This window comes from Ambystoma mexicanum, chromosome 7q (assembly GCF_040938575.1).
Source record: "Ambystoma mexicanum isolate Mex_15411 chromosome 7q, UKY_AmexF1_1, whole genome shotgun sequence".
Taxonomy (NCBI): Eukaryota; Metazoa; Chordata; class Amphibia; order Caudata; family Ambystomatidae; genus Ambystoma; species Ambystoma mexicanum.
In genome coordinates, this window is record NC_090941.1 from 1,080,431,283 (window position 1) to 1,080,450,727 (window position 19,445).

General features: G+C 47.5%; 1 protein-coding gene across 1 annotated transcript in view; it reads left to right on the plus strand.

Moving 5' to 3' along the window:
- Window positions 1-12,506: 12,506 nt before the first annotated feature.
- The window catches only part of LOC138527995 (indolethylamine N-methyltransferase-like), a 141,862-nt gene continuing 134,923 nt past the window's right edge, over window positions 12,507-19,445 (plus strand). The window contains exon 1 of the mRNA XM_069639419.1: window positions 12,507-12,664. Within this exon, the coding sequence (XP_069495520.1) occupies window positions 12,520-12,664 (145 nt within the window). The 5' untranslated portion in view covers window positions 12,507-12,519. The remainder of the gene's footprint in view (window positions 12,665-19,445) is intronic.

Genomic DNA, 19,445 nt, shown 5'->3' on the forward strand with positions numbered 1-19,445 from the left:
GCTTCCTAGGGATGGTGAATTATTGTGGGAGGTTTATCAAGAACCTTGCCTCCCTCTCGGAACCCCTCAGGGCCCTCACAAAGAAGGACACAACCTGGACATGGTCGGCCGGGGAGCAAAATGCCTTTGATACCACCAAGGTCGCACTTACCAGGGATGAGACAATGGCTTTTTTGACCCAAAGAAGGAGTCGAAGCTGGTCATGGATGCCAGCCCCATCGGACTGGGTGCAGTATTGCTTCAACCCGATCTCCAAGGACAGATGCGGCCCATTGCATATGCCAGCAAGGCCCTCTCAGACACTGACCAAAGGTATTCCAAATTGAAAGGGAGGCCCTGGTCATTCTGTGGGGCTGCAAGCATTTTCAAATTTATATCTTAGGTAACCCTGTCTAAGTCATCACGGACCACAAGCCCCTGATGGATGGACAAGATCTTCGCAACCCATGGGTTTCCATGGGTGTTGTGTTCAGACAATGGTCCCCCATTTCAAGGCCGCCAGTTTGCTACTGTTAGGGAGAATTCTCAAAATGTGCTAATTTTCCTTACCTTTTGAGACCCCCAGCAACTTTGCTGGATTTCTAGTATTTGATTTTTTTTTACCTGGGAAGAGTGTGAGCCTTTTTTCCCACTCTTTCATGTATTTTGTGTGTGTTTTACTTTTGTGTTCTTTGTTTATGGAGTTTTAAAAGCCACTCCATAGGCATCATCTCTTTCTGTGTGTCAGACAGCACCTTCAGTGCAGTGACACAGGGATGTTTTTCAGACTTCCCAAGGTTTAAATACCTTTTCTGGGACTGACTACCAAAATCTAGAGCATGTAAAGTTAAATTGGCTTTACTAGTCTTTTTAAATTTACTGACTCAGCACACCCTAGCTTCCTATAGAGTGCTGGAGGGGTTGCCTAGCTTATCCTGAGTCAAAACACTCAACAGTAAAATGTTACATTTTCCTACTTTAAATGGCTGGTGGCAATGGTTTAGATCAACTACCGTGGTTTTTCCAGACCGATAACAACGGTAGCTAACAGTCCGGTCAGCCATGTTTTTCATGGCACTGACACCTTAAAGCGACGTCTGGCTAAGCTTTTGGCCTCATGTTAAGACGGATTTCTGAACTCTGTCCTGGTGGCGCAGAAGTTCAGAAGGCCAACCTAATTACTTGGAACAGGGTAACCTCTGGACGAGCCAGACCAATCAAGGTAGCGATCGCGGCGGTCAAGACTAGGTCTCAAGAGGGGTGAGGGTGACTGAAAGTCCGCAATGAGCACACAAAGCAAGAGCGCTTACAAACTACTCCAAACAGTTGTTATATCAAAAATATATACACATTTATTTTAAGGCCTTTAAAATAATGACCGTAGCGAGAAAATCACAATATCACAATACTAAGCCAACACATACCATATCAACACAATATATATACAAATACGACAGTCGCAAGCGTTATATGCACGAAATGTGTAGTCCACCTGAAAGGGAAGGAAAACAGGCAGTGCGATAATGCTTTAGACTCAGTTCGCCTTCAGAGGCACCTAACTAGATGGAAGTCCGAGCCCTGCGAAGAGTGGAGCCTTGTGCTCAAAGTACCTGCACACGCTGGTGCCAACGGGCAAAAGGAGAAGCTCTTCGGAGGAAGTCAGGCAGTTCGGGTTAGTGCACAACAGAAGAAGAACAGGTTCCGCGACTCAAGCGCAGCCTCCACAGCGAGCAGAAGCAGAGCGCGAGTACGGACAAAAGGGTGCTGTTTTTACACAGCGGGGAAAAGCAATGGGCTACTGCAGGAGGGCGACCAGATCCTAGCTATACTACTCACCGGTCCCCGATGCAAGCAGACCCAGGCTTCTCCACGTTAGTTTCAGCAGCTGGCAGGTTCAGAAGAGCCGGGAATGCCTCGTCGTCGTGTAGAGAACAAAGACGTCCCAATCGAAGAAACCTGCACAGTTTTGTCACCACAGCAGGGCAACGGAGCGGCCGTGTGTATTCGAGCCAAATGTACACTCCTCCCTTCAGACCTGGGAACGCCAAGTGCACGAAGCGTGGGAGAGTGACAAGGACTCGAAATACAACACAACCTGGCGGCGGTTACAGAGCAGGACTCCCTTGTAAGCTGGTCAGTCAACTGGATGGCCCAGAGACACTTCCGAAGGCTTACTTGGCAGGAGAGGATGAAGTCGCCGGGAATAGCTGTTCCTGCTATTCCAAAGGTCGAAGCACCAGTACAGGCCTTCTGGTTCGATCAAAGGAGGAAAGGGTTTCACAGGACGACAGCAGTGCAAAGGAGGAGTCCTTCAGCGGGTCACTAGCGATTCCTCGGTCCAGCCTCATGGTTGCAGGATACTTGGCTCCTGTATTCCTTCGTTCGTGAGAACTCAGGAGATCGACATGGTAGTGGTGTTTCCAGCCCCCTCTTATCCACAGTTCCCTTCGCGCCAAAATGGAGGGGAGCCAATGGGAGATCCGCTCATCAACACACATACCATTCGTGGACCAATCACGGACCACGGTGGTCCCAGGCATTCACACCACCCTAGACTCTCTGGCACCCAGGATGTGTATTGGGACCAGACATCCCAGCCCACACCCTGGAGGCACACAAACGACATGTAGAAGCCTGCGAAAGCATCTGCGTTTCACGGGAAAGTACATGCCCAAATAAGGAAGGCCCCGGGTCGCCCGACCTGGGGAAGGTGAAGGGAGCAAGACGGTCAGAGGACAGGACAAAGGAGCCTCGTGGTCTGGCCATTTTGGGAGCCAGGCCACCATTTTGGGTTCAGCGCGAAAAACGCGCTCAGAACGCCAAAAGGAGCTCAAAATACACAAAACGATTGCTGCCACCATTCCAGTCCCTGAATGACTTGCACCGATCAAATACAATCCTAAAAGAGTATCTAGGGCCCGTAGAAGGCTAGAGACCCAAGAGAGCTGTAACTTAGCTTACAGTGCCCTCTTGTGTCATGTTGCACGAAAGCCGCAACATGATAAAAGAAACTACGGGAAACAGCGTTCCCCGGTACTGACTGTCTTAAGGGCATGTCAGTTTCCCCGTAAGAAAGGAGCGAAAGCCCAGAGGAGTGTGGCAGAAGGCTGCACTTCTCTGGCAAAGTCAAGAACAAGGTAAAAAACAACAGCAAAAAGTTTAGGGGTTGCCACATGGAAGGAAAATTACCTACAATTACGAAATCTTTCCTAACACTCGCCCCTCCCAGACTATGGACAGGGGGAACTAATCCACCCCTGGATGAGTCTCTTGTTCAGGTCGGTTAAACATTCTGGACAACCCATCAGCATTGCTATGTTGGACACCTGGCCTATGCTCAATAGTGAAGTCGAAGCCTTGTAGACTTATGAACCACCTAAGCAACTTTGGATTCTCCCCCTTCATGTTCATTAGCCACTTTAACGGCTTATGGTCAGTTTGCACAGTGAAGTGGGTCCCATAGAGGTAGGGCCTCAGCTTCCTTAGGGCCCACACAACAGAGAAACATTCTTTCTCTACCGTGGACCATCTGAGCTCTCTGTCCTTAAGCTGGCGACTAATAAAACCGATAGGGTGTTCCTTACCCTTCTCATCTACTTGTGATAGTACAGCTCCTATCCCAGTGTCAGAGGCGTCCGTCTGCACGATAAAAGGTCTTTGATAATCAGGAGCCCTGAGCACAGGGGCCTGGCACAAGGAGTCTTTTAAGCCATTGAAGGCCTTCTCACACTGGTCGGTCCAAGTTACCTTCTTGGGTTTCTTCGGAGTTGTGAGGGCAGTCAGAGGAGCAGCTATGGTGCCATAGTCTGCCACAAAATTGCGGTAATACCCCGTGAGTCCTAAGAAGGCTTTCACTTGGGTTTGCGTAGTGGGGGTAGGCCAGTCTTGTACTGCTTGTACTTTACTGGGTAGAGGCTGTATCCTCCCTCCACCTACTTCATGTCCAAGGTAAACCACTGAGCCTTGTCCAATCTGGCATTTACTAGCCTTTATGGTCAAGTGGGCTTTCTGAAGAGCCTGGAGCACAATCCCGAGGTGTTTCACATGGTCTTCCCAGGTGGCACTGAAAACTGCTATATCGTCCAGATATGCAAGGCAGAATTCGTCCAACCCATTCAACACATGATTCACAAGCCTCTGGAAAGTGGCAGGTGCATTCTTCAACCCGAACGGCATTACCCGGAATTGGTAAAGGCCGTCTGGAGTAGAAAATGCTGTCTTCTCCTTGGCATGTTCTGCTAAAGCTATTTGCCAATAGCCAGCAGTGAGGTCAAACGTGCTGAGGTACTTGGAGGCACCCAAAGTATCCACCAGCTCATCTGTTCGAGGCAAGGGGTGTGCATCTGTCTTGGTGACAGCATTCAGAGCCCTGTAATCCACGCAGAACCTCAATTCAGAAGTGCCTGCCTTTGGAACCAAGACCACAGGGCTGGACCAAGGACTACTAGAGGGTTCAATCACCCCAAGGTCTAACATCTTGTTGACCTCAGTCTTAATATAAGACCGTACTTTGTCTGACATCCTGTATCCCCTACTTTTGGTAGGTACACTGTCTCCTGTGTCAATGTTATGTTTGCACCAAGGTGTCAAACCAGGCGACTGTGAGAACAGGGGGGAAAACTGCCTAAGCAAACTTTTCACCTCAGCCTGCTGATCAGAAGTCAGGTGAGGGGCCACTCGTACACCCTCAATGGAGCTATCTGAAGGACCGCTTTGGAACAGGTCGGGGAGAGGTTCAGACTCCTCTTCCTCAACGTCTGAAGCCAGTAGCAGTGCTGCGATTTCGACTCTTGGGACGAAAGCCTTCAGCCTATTCACGTGAAACACTTTTGGAGCCTGTCCAGGCCTTCCAAGCTCCACTAAATAGTTAACCTCACCCAGGGGCTCCACCACTGTGTAAGGGCCTGACCATTTGTCCTGTAAAGCTCGAGGCCTTATAGGATTCATGGTCAGGACTTGCTGACCAGGTGTAAAGTTGATGAGGGAAGCCTTCTGGTCGTACCAATGTTTCACCAGCGCTTGCCCTGCCTTCAATTTATCACTAGCCAAGCCCATCAGAAGTACCATCCGTTTTCTGAGCCCTAGCACATAATCAACTACGTTGGTAGTAACAGGGGTAGTGGGCATCTCCCATCCCTCCTTGACGATGGCTAAGGGTCCCCGTACGGGATGACCGAACAGAAGTTCGAAGGGGCTGAAGCCAACACCCTCCTGTGGTACCTCTCGGTAGGCAAACAGTAAGCATGGTAAAAGAAGATCCCATTTTCTTCTCTGGGGCTCCTCCAGAGCCCCAATCATGCTCTTTAACGTTTTGTTGAAACGTTCCACCAGACCATTGGTCTGGGGGTGGTATGCAGAAGAGAACTTGTAGGTGACCCCACATTCTTTCCACATAGCCTGCATATACTTTGACATAAAGTTGCTGCCACGATCTGACACAACTTCTTTAGGGAAGCCAACCCTAGTAAATATGCCGAGTAAAGCTTTTGCAACTGACTTGGCAGTTACAGTTTTCAATGGGATGGCCTCAGGATACCTGGTTGCATGGTCGACCAGCACCAGGATAAACCTATTGCCTGAGGATGTTTGTGGGTCAAGGGGACCAACGATGTCGATCCCTACCCTTTCAAATGGTACCCCCACAACTGGGAGCGGTACCAACGGAGCTTGGATTGTCGCGCCAACCTTACCAGACAACTGGCAGGAGGCACAACTCCTGCAGTGACTTTCTACTTGCACCCCCATCTTGGGCCAGTAGAAGTGCATGGATAACCTTTGCTTGGTCCTCTTCATACCAAGGTGACCAGCAAGGGGAACTTCATGCGCCAAATGCAGGAGGAAGGGCCTAACAGCAAGGGGAACCATCAACCTCCTATGGTCTCCTTCTGTAGACTCTGTGGGCTCACTATACAGGAGTCCACCTTCCCAATAAATCCTATGCGTCCCAGGAGGTTCACCCTCAAGCTGGGCGCAGGCCTTTCTCCTTAGGCCTTCCAGAGATGGGCACTCACATTGGCCTTTACTGAATTCGTCCCTATCAGGACCTCCTTCAACTAACAAGTCTTTTAGTTCAGGATGATCGTTGGGGTCGAATACTTCAGGCATCGCCACCTCCTCGTCAGGCCCGGGCGATTGACCAACTTCCTCCACCGCAGTGGTAGGCGAGCTCAGGGGAATATTCTCTTTCCCTCGTTGTGACTTGTTGACTCCTTTCGCCTTGGGTTTCCCCTTCGGCTGGGGCAGCGTATTGGTCTTGGCCAATGCCGCCCGTGCTTGAGACCGTGTGTAGGGTCTTGCGGCAGTGTCTCCTACGAGCCCTAAAGCTCTGAGATCATTACCTAACAAGACCTTTCCCGGGACGTTTCTCTGAATGCTCACTGGAATCCTGACTGCTGTACCATTTAAAGTAAGATTTACAGGTATTACTGGAAACATACGGAGGGGGCCGTCAGCCAACTTAGTGGGCATCAGAGTAGCTCTGGCAACTTCCTCTGAGTCTACCAAGGTAGAATCCACTACAGTGCGACTGCACCCACTATCCCTAAGAGCTGGAGTATCCACTCCATTGATCAGCACACTGTCTTTAAAGTAGTGCTTGGTATTATCCGGAATCCTAGCATAAGCCTCTGTGACTTTAGGCTCCCAGGAACCCAGGGACACTAAAACTACCTCAGCCTCTATTCTGCTGGGAAATGAGTCTGAGGAGAAGGATGCTCCTGTAATCTCTTCTTCCTCGTAGGAGGAGAAGGCCAGATTAGCGAAGTGGACCCCCAAAGGTCTAACCTTACAACGGGGATCCCCCTTCACGTGGTCAGTTGCTCCACAAGCAAAACAAGCTCCAATGGGTCTGTTTACATAGGGAGGCTTATTGTAACCCGAGTTCTGTTTCGGAGGCTGACCTCCACTACCCTGTGAGTTCTCTTGTGTCTTACCCTTGTTTTTCTTTTTGTGGCCCTTATTGGAAGAAGATTTAGCAGATTCCCCACCCTCCATATCTTTGGACTTTTTCCCTCCCTCCTGCTTACCAGGATGAGTTTTGTCCTTATGGGACACTCGATGTGACACCCATAAGTCCGCTGCAATGGCCAGCTTCTTAGGATCTATCTCCTTCGAATCGGCCAAATGCTGCTTAAGCTCCGGGGAAGAAGATGCAAAAATGTGTTCCAGCATGACAAGATTTATCATGCCTTCGAAGGTAGAAACCTTATAACCTTCGACCCAGCCAGTTAAGTTTTTCAAGGATTCAGCGACATAAGATACCCAAGTACCACCTTCCTTTTTCTTATACTCTCGAAAACGCTTTAAATATTGGGCCGGAGTCTTCCCAAACTTTAAAATGAGAGTTTGCTTTAACATTGCGAAATCAGCTTGCTCAGCCTTTGACATTTCCATGATGGCACTACAGCCAGAATGGGGCAGTCTACTGAGTAACCACGCAATCTTATCAGCATTGTCAACTTCTTGAACTTCGCATGCATACTCAAACGCATTCAGCCAGTCCATAATGTCATTCCTTTCTTCATACACACTGAGCAGATCTTTTGGAAACCGTGGATGAGAGGAGGCCCCAGACCCATGTCCAGGACCCTTGGACCCATTTGCAACCTGAAGCTTGGCCAGTTCCAACTGGTGATCCCTGTCTTTTTGTTTTTCTGCCTGTTCGATTTTTAGTTTTGCTATGCTGAATTCAAGCTCCTGCTGCCTAAACCGCAGCTCTTGCTTCTTGAATTCAAGCATAGCCTCCCCATCAGCACTGGCAGAGGAAACATTAGACATCTCGTCCTCCCTGTCCTCGTGGTCGCGGTGGCTCAGTGCGGCGGCAGAACCGTCGGTTCTACCAGTGAGAGCAGCCCCACCACCTTCCGCACTGTCCTCAGAAGTTATAGCGTCAAGCTGCGCTTCTTGCCACGCCACGATTCTTTGGATCATTTCCAATTTCGTGCCTTGAGAGGAAACCCCTCTCTCCGCACACATCTTTTTTAGTGTTTCTGATTTAGAAGCATTTAAAGTTAACAAGGTACTTGTTTCCATACTGTTTGATAGGACTATGGCCTTTTTAAAGTTATACTACAACAATTCACTACGTGTACTGGTTGGAATAACCTGAAATGCCCTAGTTCGAGCGCAACACTGGATACCTTCAGTCGTATCCCACCGCTGCCACCAATTTGTTAAGACGGATTTCTGAACTCTGTCCTGGTGGCGCAGAAGTTCAGAAGGCCAACCTAATTACTTGGAACAGGGTAACCTCTGGACGAGCCAGACCAATCAAGGTAGCGATCGCGGCGGTCAAGACTAGGTCTCAAGAGGGGTGAGGGTGACTGAAAGCCTGCAATGAGCACACAAAGCAAGAGCGCTTACAAACTACTCCAAACATTTGTTATATCAAAAATATATACACATTTATTTTAAGGCCTTTAAAATAATGACCGTAGCGAGAAAATCACAATATCACAATACTAAGCCAACACATACCATATCAACACAATATATATACAAATACGACAGTCGCAAGCGTTATATGCACGAAATGTGTAGTCCACCTGAAAGGGAAGGAAAACAGGCAGTGCGATAATGCTTTAGACTCAGTTCGCCTTCAGAGGCACCTAACTAGATGGAAGTCCGAGCCCTGCGAAGAGTGGAGCCTTGTGCTCAAAGTACCTGCACACGCTGGTGCCAACGGGCAAAAGGAGAAGCTCTTCGGAGGAAGTCAGGCAGTTCGGGTTAGTGCACAACAGAAGAAGAACAGGTTCCGCGACTCAAGTGCAGCCTCCACAGCGAGCAGAAGCAGAGCGCGAGTACGGACAAAAGGGTGCTGTTTTTACACAGCGGGGAAAAGCAATGGGCTACTGCAGGAGGGCGACCAGATCCTAGCTATACTACTCACCGGTCCCCGATGCAAGCAGACCCAGGCTTCTCCACGTTAGTTTCAGCAGCTGGCAGGTTCAGAAGAGCCGGGAATGCCTCGTCGTCGTGTAGAGAACAAAGACGTCCCAATCGAAGAAACCTGCACAGTTTTGTCACCACAGCAGGGCAACGGAGCGGCCGTGTGTATTCGAGCCAAATATACACTCCTCCCTTCAGACCTGGGAACGCCAAGTGCACGAAGCGTGGGAGAGTGACAAGGACTCGAAATACAACACAACCTGGCGGCGGTTACAGAGCAGGACTCCCTTGTAAGCTGGTCAGTCAACTGGATGGCCCAGAGACACTTCCGAAGGCTTACTTGGCAGGAGAGGATGAAGTCGCCAGGAATAGCTGTTCCTGCTATTCCAAAGGTCGAAGCACCAGTACAGGCCTTCTGGTTCGATCAAAGGAGGAAAGGGTTTCACAGGACGACAGCAGTGCAAAGGAGGAGTCCTTCAGCGGGTCACAAGCGATTCCTCGGTCCAGCCTCGTGGTTGCAGGATACTTGGCTCCTGTATTCCTTCGTTCGTGAGAACTCAGGAGATCGACATGGTAGTGGTGTTTCCAGCCCCCTCTTATCCACGGTTCCCTTCGCGCCAAAACGGAGGGGAGCCAATGGGAGATCCGCTCATCAACACACATACCATTCGTGGACCAATCATGGACCACGGTGGTCCCAGGCATTCACACCACCCTAGACTCTCTGGCACCCAGGATGTGTATTGGGACCAGACATCCCAGCCCACACCCTGGAGGCACACAAACGACATGTAGAAGCCCGCGAAAGCATCTGCGTTTCGCGGGAAAGTACATGCCCAAATAAGGAAGGCCCCGGGTCGCCCGACCTGGGGAAGGTGAAGGGAGCAAGACGGTCAGTGGACAGGACAAAGGAGCCTCGTCGTCTGGCCATTTTGGGAGCCAGGCCACCATTTTGGGTTCAGCGCGAAAAAACGCGCTCAGAACGCCAAAAGGAGCTCAAAATACACAAAACGATCGCTGCCACCATTCCAGTCCCTGAATGACTTGCACCGATCAAATACAATCCTAAAAGATTATCTAGGGCCCGTAGAAGGCTAGAGACCCAAGAGAGCTGTAACTTAGCTTACAGTGCCCTCTTGTGTCATGTTGCACGAAAGCCGCAACATGATAAAAGAAACTACGGGAAACAGCGTTCCCCGGTACTGACTGTCTTAAGGGCATGTCAGTTTCCCCGTAAGAACGGAGCGAAAGCCCAGAGGAGTGCGGCAGAAGGCTGCACTTCTCTGGCAAAGTCAAGAACAAGGTAAAAAACAACAGCAAAAAGTTTAGGGGTTGCCACATGGAAGGAAAATTACCTACAATTACGAAATCTTTCCTAACACCTCATCCCTGGGCAGTGCAGGAACCTCCCGACGCCCTCCTTCTTGTCCCCACAACTGAATCTCAGGAACTGCGAGATCTGCACGAACTGCCAGGAACAACTGCCTCAGACAAAGCTCTTGTTCACTAAAAAGGTACTGTGCAAAAGCGGTCCGGATATCTTTTCTGCCATCGAGAAAGTGCGTGAAACTTTGCTCAACATCGAAGGCTTGTCCTTCCCTAAACATTCGTCCAACTTTTCGCCTAGCCAAATTCTTCTAAACTCTGTGGCAGAGACTTAACCTTTACTACCAGAACTGTGCTATCCAATACAAAGACTATGAACCATTGACTTTGGCCTAAGCCTATGAGATGAATTGCTGCTTGTAGTATACTGAAACCCTTTGTCCTGCCTATGAATGCATTTGTGCTGTTGATTCGTATAATCTTGTCTTTTTACCCCTTTTTAAAGTATATGAAGTGCCATTTTACTCCCACTTCACAGGAGAGCTAAACTTGTTCATTTACTTACCGGTTGTGTATTTGGGGTTTATTAGTGTGTGCTATTGAGCTGCTCTTGCTAGTGTAATGTTTTCAAACTGACTGTGTAAAAAAAGGTATATTCTTTTACCAACAAACCTTGAGTAAGTGTTTGTTTGAATCACTGTATTGGTTGGTCCTTTGTGCAACTTGTTCTTCTGCTCACTTAAACTCTTGAGATAAGTCTGGCTGCTCAGCCATTGCTACCACTTTACTGTGTAGTACAGGCTTGTACCAAAGGTGAAATTGTGCTTACACTTGTAGTCCTAATTGCATGTAGTATTCCCAAAGGATACTGCATGTGATTCTGCCAAACAGCTACCTTCATGGACGAGTGTGGGGTCACGGACAGGAAAGTAACTCCCTGCTGGCCAAGAGCCAACGGGGAGCTGGATCGCTTCATGCGGACTCTCAATAAGGTTTTGAAGATCACTCAGCGCCAAGGGGGGGAATTGAGAAGAAATCTGTACCAATTCCTCCACGAGTATCGATCCACACTCCATCAGTCTACAGGGGTGGCCCCAGTGGAGTCCCTGTTCAAACGGTGCCCGAGGGGTTTGATACTCGAGGCCGAGGAACAACCTCCGGGATCATTGAGGACCAAAAGTCCATGGAAGAACAGCAAGTGCGCAATGAGCATGAAAACACCCAGAGACATTTAAAGCCAGCAAGCATTGAGGTAGGAGACACCGTCCTTGTGTGGAACCGGCACCCAGAGGGGAAGATGTCCCTAAACTATGAGCCCACCCCCATGGGCGTGACTCATATCAACGGGTCCATGGTGATAGTGTCCGACAGAAGGGGGGGACGATCAAAAGGAACTCTTGTTTCTTTAAAAAGATTGATGCCTGCGATCCACATGAAGAACACATTGAATGTGGGTCCCCCACTCACACCTCAGAAGGCGCACCGGGAATTGAAGAAGACACCGGGGACCCCAAAGTAGAGGAACCGCACTGTGACATTGTCGAGAGGAAGGACGCTACCCCCGCCGTGAAGTCCGGAAATGTCCGACTAGGTTCAAAGATTACATTCTGGAACCGAATCCCTGACGGCCAGATGGGACGGTAATTGCCCACGTTGGGCCCTGCATTAGTTTGGTATATTATGTTCTGATTCGAGTGTCATGGTGACAGCAAAGTTAAATTAAGTTATGCACATGTTATGTTTGTTATGAAAAAGGAGGGATGCTACAGAGTCATGTAATGTGACGCGTGCGCAACGCAAACATCAGCGATGCGCATGCGCATTAAATAAAGGGGCCGCCGTACTCTGCAGATGCCGTCAGGAACCTGTAATGAGCATACATGTATTGGAGTCTTTACTGAGGTACAGGGGACTGGGCCTGTTCACCAAGGGGACCCGGGGCAAACATCTAAGCACAACACCCCCATATATCTTTTAGGCATTTAACTTAAGATAATGTCTTGATTGCAAGGGCGTCTTCTGTGAGAAACGGATTAAAACTAAAAGTTTAAATATGCAAATCAGTTCACATAAAATAAGCACCAATGGAAATTGGCGGCACCAAAAGGAAAAAATGAGTCCTTGTGTTCATGGGTCTCCATGTTTGATCAAACAGAGCAAAGAAAAGCACCAACGTGTAAACATCATAAACTGAAAGCCCAGCACATGATGGGGGGGAGGAGATATGGTAAGTAGATTTCAAGGCACTTTATCAGTTCATGATTTAGTGGCTTTGAGCATTATTTTACTTACAGGCAGGAGAGACAGACGAAAGAGACAATCAGAATAATGGCCTCCCGTTCAGCCAAGTGCATGCTGTATGAGGAACATTATAAAGCAGAACATGTTCTTGCAGCATTTCACCATGAAGACACTGATTATGTGGTAGATTCCCAGCTGATATTGACTGAGCTGTGTGGGTTCTTCTCTTCGGGTATGTACAGATAAGGTTTTTATTTTTCGCTATTTGGTTATTTTAATAGTTGCTACAAAGACATTATTTTAATTACCGCTGAAGTTTACAAACAAAGCACTATTGCAATGTTGCAATGTTATATGTATTCCTGTATTGTCACCTTCACATCCATAACGAGTGGCAAAACAATAGTTAGAACCAATAATTGAGTTAAAACAAATGTATGAAAGGACAGGCAGCAAGCTGTGCACTGTGTTGGGATGTCAGGAGTTGTCTGTCAAGAGCAGTAATGCATGTGTCTGAAGGAATTCCAGTTACAAGCGCTCCCTGTGCTTCACAATGACGTGTTCCCTTGTCTTTAATTATAACATTTCAGAAGTGTATCCTGTTAGGCAGAATCATATGCAGTACCCTTTGGGAACACCACACACAGTTAAGACTACAAGTGACAATACAAATTCACCTTTGGTACAGCCTGTACTACACAGTAAAGTGGTAGCGATGGCTGAGCAGCCAGACTTATCTCAAGAGTAAAGTGAGCAGTATCAGAAGTTACACAAAGGACAGCAATTACTATGGTTCAAACAAACACTGACTCAAGGTTTCTGAGTAAAAGTATATACATGTATTTACACATCATTGGTAAAACAATTCACTAAAGTAAAGCAGCAGAAAAATCACACTCTTAATACACTACACACCACCCAATAGATTCTGGACAAGTTAAGCTCAAAATGAAGTGAGAGCAAAACGGCACTCCAGCAATTTAAAAGGGAGGGAAAGACAAGGTTTGGTAAAATTTAAGCAGTACCAACAAGTAAGTAAGCAGGGCAATCTAGAAAAGGCAACTACAGTGAGGAAATCAAATGAAGAGGTCGGAGCCAAAGTCAATGGATCAGAGTCTTTGCAGAGGATCACACAGTTCAGAGTAGTTTGCGGTTGAGTCTTTGCCAAGAGTTCAGAACAAAGTTGGTCGGAAGAAAAGTTACGTTAAAGAGTAGAGAAGGACAAGCCCTTGGATTGGCGAAAGATTTCAAACACTTTCACCGTGGTTGGACGAAACGAACAACCGCGATAGCACAGTACCTTTAGAGCAGAAGAATGTTGTAGCTGAGGCAATCGTTCCTGGCAAGTCCTGCAGGCTCACGGTTCCTGAAGCGACTGTTGGAACTGACAACAAGGAAGAAGACTGGAGGGTCCTGCACTGTTCAGGGAAGAAACCAGCAGCAGAGCAAAACAACAAATAAAAGGTGCGCTCCTTAAAACCCAAGCAGGGTCCGATCCTCCTGGCTAACCGGTTCACTGTAGCTGTGCAGAGCACATTCGACCAGAGGAGGGAGGCCTGGCTTGCAGTTTGGTGAACTGGTTGGTCCCACCAGCTCAAGGGGAGAGGATTCCTTGCAGATCTTGCCGTTTGTCGAAATTTGAAGATTCAGACCTGCAGCAGGGCTTCACCGGGAGGTTCGTGGTAGAGGTCCTCTTCTGTCAGATTCTCTTTGGTTCTCTCGATCCAGTGGCGACTCTGCCTTCCAAGCCCCAGAGTCCTGCTTTTATGCAGTTCCCCCATTCACACAGCCTGACTGTCAATCACCCAGCAGGGTGGCTGTCCTGGCGGGACAGTGACCACAGCCAATCACATAGAATGCGACATGGGTCTCCAAGGAGACCCTGTACAGGGAGTCTCAAACCCCTCCCTCATATCCTGTCCCCCTCAGACATTCAGGCACCCAAGGAGGGCTGCTGTGCAGAAGCCCGCCAAAGGACGGCTAACAAAGGAACCAAACCTGGTTTGGCGCGCAGTGTAAAACACGAGAAAGACCTTTACAAAAAGAAATGCCCAATGAACCGAGTCAGAACCAAAATAAAATAAAAGGGGTCCAGCGGGTTTATAGTTCGAGGCTACTAATTTAGCCTAAAACAGTACCAAGGCTATTCTCACAGACCGCGGTATGGAAGAAATTATAGATACCACTGCCACAAGCCAAATCTTAAAGAAAGGGGAACGAAATAATGTTCCATGAGAGACAGACAAAAAGGGATAACTATTAACCCTTTCCAGTACTCTATGGAAGATAGTTTGTACTTGGCCTGTGAATTTAAAAAGACTAATAAAGTCAATGGCAATTTTACATGTTCTGGGAGACAGTAGTCAGTCCCAGAAAATGGAGATTGAGGTGGGAAGTCTGAGAAAGACAACCCTGTGTCACTGCACTAAAGGTTCTGTGTGACACACAGTAACAAGATTATGCCTATGGAGTAGGTGAGGCTCCACAGTTCGTGAACACATAGCCAAAAACACATGTAAGAGTGGGAAAAAAGTCTCACACTCTTAGCAAGTGAAACAAATAAATCCTAGAAATCCAGCAAAGCTGGTGAGGGGCTCAGTAGGTAAGGTAAATTAGCCATTCTGGAGAATTCTCCCTAACATATCTCCTTGCCATGCTTCTTTGAAATAGAAGCCAACTTCTGCATTTGTACTAGGTCCCACTGAGTTAGATATTGCCTGGTTTTTTAAAGTTATTTTTGTCACATTTGCCTGGAAATAATCTCACCTGATGGGATGTCTTCATCTGCATTCCCTATGAAGTTTGCACTGCCTTGTTTGCTTGCTAGATGCCCAGAGTAGTACTTTTGGTTAAAAGGTTGAAGGGGACGTGCAGGACTGTCAAAGGAGTTGGTGATGCCCAGGGCAGAATGTTTGGTGAGGTTCCTGTGCTGGTACGTGCACTTCCCTACTTTTGTAGGTAGTACTTGCACCCCCTTTGGCAACATTGAACTTGGACCTTTACAACAAACCTTCCTTTTTAGTTTGTGTGTGTTAGGGAGAATTCTCCTTCTAGGGCTAATTTCCCTCACCTAGTGAGTTCCCCAGCAGCTTTGCTCGTTTTCTGGAGTTTATTTTTTCCACCTGGTAAGAGTCTACTTCCCTTTTCCACTCTTGCATGTGTTTTGGCCTATGTGTTTTTACTCATTGTGTGATCTTGGGTCCTGGAGCACACCACTCCAGGTGCCCCTGTTCTTGTATGGGTTACCCAGTACCTTTAGTGCAGTAACACAGGTTTGTCTTTAAGACTTCCCTCTGACTCTATTTTGCTGGGGCTGACTACTGTCCCCCAGAGAAAGGCAAATTTGCCATTTACTTTAAATAGTCATTTTTACCACAGACCCAGTACACCCCATCTTACATGGAGTACTGGAAAGGGCTAATCTGTATGCCTTTTATGTCTGTACCTCCCTGAGCCTTGTTTCGCTCTTTTAACATTTAGACTTGGCCTGTGGCAGTGGTATCTACCGTAACTTTTCTACCGCGATTATACTAGATAAACGTGGTAATACCTTTGGCTATTTTTGCAGCTTTAAGCATAAACCCGCTTGACCAAATTGTCTTTCTTTTGGCTCCGGTTGGGTTTATTCGCCATTTCTTTCTGTTAAAGTCCTTCCTGTGTTTTACTTTGCGCGGAAAACTAGGTTTGCCTTCTTTGTTCACCGTCTTTTGGTGAGCTTCTGCAGAGAAGCCCTCCTCTTGGCGCCTGGGTGTCTAGGTAGACTGAATGTGGGGAAGGGGTGTAGTCACCCCCTGCACAGGGTATCCTAGGAAACCCAAGTCGCACTTTGCCATGATTGGCTGAGGTGGTTGTCCCGGCTGGACAACCCCCCTGCTGCGTAATTGATAGCCAGGCTGTGTGAATGGGGTTTTGCGCATAAAAGGCAGGTCTCTTGGGCTAGAAGTCAGAGTCGCCTCTGGAACTACAAGGAACCAAAGAGAAGCGGAGAGAACGACGGCTGCTGCAACTACCCCGTCCCGGTGAAGCCCTGCTGCAGTCCTGAGCTATCTACCCTTCAACGAGTAAGAGGAGAGGAGATCCAGTCCGTAGTCTTCTTCCCTTGAATAAATGTGTTTCATGTTTAATACTTGCTCAATTCTGCAACAACAGTGTAATACATGTCCCATCCTGTTTTATAATGTTGCAGTAAATAAACCTTTTTCACGTTTAATACATATTAAAAAGAATGCAAAGTGCCTGCAGGTTCATGCCAATTGCAACCTCTCGCTCCAAACATCCTTGTGCCGAGTGGTCCCTGCCCCAACTGGCTGCATCTAACTGGGGGCGCCCAAACAGAACATACAGCGAAAAGGTCATGCCATAACGACATGCACCTTACTGGCCATGCCGAATTGTCCTGGCCCGTGCTCCAAGCCCCTTGTTTTATGGCCGTCTCTTGGTGACTGTTGTGATACATCACACAACCCCAACAAACTACATTTAAGCAGCATGGAAACAGGAAAAAAATGACCGGCTGCAAGACTAACATATGCCCAGGTACTTTCTGCACCCATAGCGAAAATCAAAAGATGCACCCATGAATATACAAACAGTACTGCTTAGCTTCAAAGTGAGGAAGGAGCCAGCCCCGTCAGGCCCTTTTGCTCCAAGTGGTCTTGTAATTTTGTTTAGTCTCTTAGGCCCTATGGCCTTAGGGGGCTGGCCTTTTCCTCCGTTTGAGGCTAAGCATAGTTAGTCTTGGTTACTGCATGGATGGGATACCTGGGTCACCGGTGATTTGTCACCTTCAATGTCACTGTAGCTGTAAACAAATCTATTTTTTTTATTATGTATAAAACATTGCATGCTTGAAGAACTCCCAATGTTTTTAGTTAATGCCCTGTGCGATTAAATTATTTGCTACGGAACACACACTTTGCTTAAGCAGCGTGCTACAAGCCCCTTGTTTTATGGTCGGTCTCTTGATAAGTGTTGTGATACATCACACGACCCCAACTACCCGCATTTAAGCAGCACAGAAGAGGGTTAAAAATGATTGGCTGCAAGAATAACATATGCCCAGGTACTTTTGCCCCCATAGCGAAAATCAAATGCTGGCACACATGAATATACGCGCAGTAAGTGGCTACATATTTTAAGGTGACATATATAAATGTAATTTAGTTGACCTTCTCCTTAGAAGAAAGTGTGCAAGACAAAATAGCAATGAACACCAGAAACATAACCTAGAGAATACATTTTTCAATAAATATGCAGGCAAAATATAAAAGGGGCTCACCTTTCAAACCCAGCAATCTGTAGTGAAAAATTCCATGGAAAACAAAATCCCAATATGAAACAAGTGCTTGTGGTCTTGTGGGTAAGTGTCTGCACTGGCAACATGACAATCTGAACAAAATCCTGGTATCCAAATACTAGAGCAAGCCTACTAACCTAAAGAAAAACCAAGGGGTTGCACCCACCCTCTGATAAAAAGTTATACTGTCCACTGTTAGGCAGAATTATATGCAGTACACTTTGGGAACACCACACACGATTAAGACTACAAGCGTCAGTATAATTTCACCTTTGGTACAAGCCTGTACTACACAGTAACGTGGTAGCATTGGCTGAGCAGCCAGACTTATCTCAAGAGTAAAGTGAGCAGTACAAGAAGTTAGACAATGGACAACAATTACTATGATTCAAACAAACACTGATTCAAGGTTTCTGAGTAAAAGAATATACATTTATTTACACCATCAGTTATAAAACAAATGACTATTATAAAGCAGCAGAAACTCACAATCTTAATACACTACAACAACAACCAATCAATTCTGGACAAGTTAAGGTCAAAATGAAGTGTGAGCAAAATGGCACTCCAGCAATTTAAAAGGGGAGGGAAGACAAGGTTATTCAAAAGCAACAACCCCAACCAGTTATAGGCAGGGCAATCTAGAAAAAGCTTACTACAATTAGAATTCAAGTCAATAGGCCTGGGCCAATGTTAATGCTTCACAGTCTTTGCAGAGGATCACACAGTTCAGAGTAGTTTGTGGTTAAGTCTTTGCCAAGAGTTCAAAACGAAGTTGGTCGGAGGAAAAGTTATTCATAGGAGAAGGGAAGGACAAGCCTTCGGCAAGGTGAAAGATTTCAAGCACTTTCAGTGCGGTCGGATGGAACGAACGACCCGATTTGCACAGTACCTTAAATGGAGCATAATGCTGTAGCTGAGGCAGTTGTTCCTGGCAGTTCCTGCAGGCTCACGGTTCCTGAAGCTTCATTCGAGGTGATGAGAAGGAAGACGTCTGGAGGGTCCTGCACTGCCCAGGGAAGAAGCCAGCAGCAGAGCAAAGCGTTGAATAAAAGGTGCGCTCCTTAAAACCCAAACAGGTCCCTTTCTCCCTCGTTATCCGGTTCACTGCAACGATGCACAGCAAATTCGACCAGGAAAGGGAGACCAGCGTTTGTTGTTTGGCGAGCTGGTTAGTCCCACCAAGCTCAAGGGCAGATGACCTTTTTGCAGATCTCCTCTGTCGCCGAAGTTTCGGGCGATTCGGACCTGCAGCAAGGATTCACCGGGATGTCCAGTAGATGCAGCAGTCGTCTTACTTCAACTTCTCGTTGGCTCTCTTGATCCAGTGGCAACTCTGCCTTCCAGTCCCAGAGACCGGCTTTTTATGCACCAAATCCCCCATTCACACAGCCTGGCTGTCAATCACACAGCAGGGTGGCTGTCCTGGAGGGACTGTCACCTAGCCAATCAAACTAGAGTTCAACTTGGGTCTCCATGGAAACCCTGTGCAGGGGGCCTAAAACCCCTCCCTCGCATTCAGCCCACCAAGCCACTCAGGCGCCTAAGGAGGGCTTCTGTGCAGAAGCCCGCCAAAGGACGACGAGCAAAGGTACCAAACCTGGTTTGGCGTGCAGAGTAAAACATGAGAAAGACCTTTACAAAAAGAAATGGTGAATAAACCCAACCAGAACCAAATAAAAATAAAAGGGGTCCAGCAGGTTTAGAGTTTGAGGCT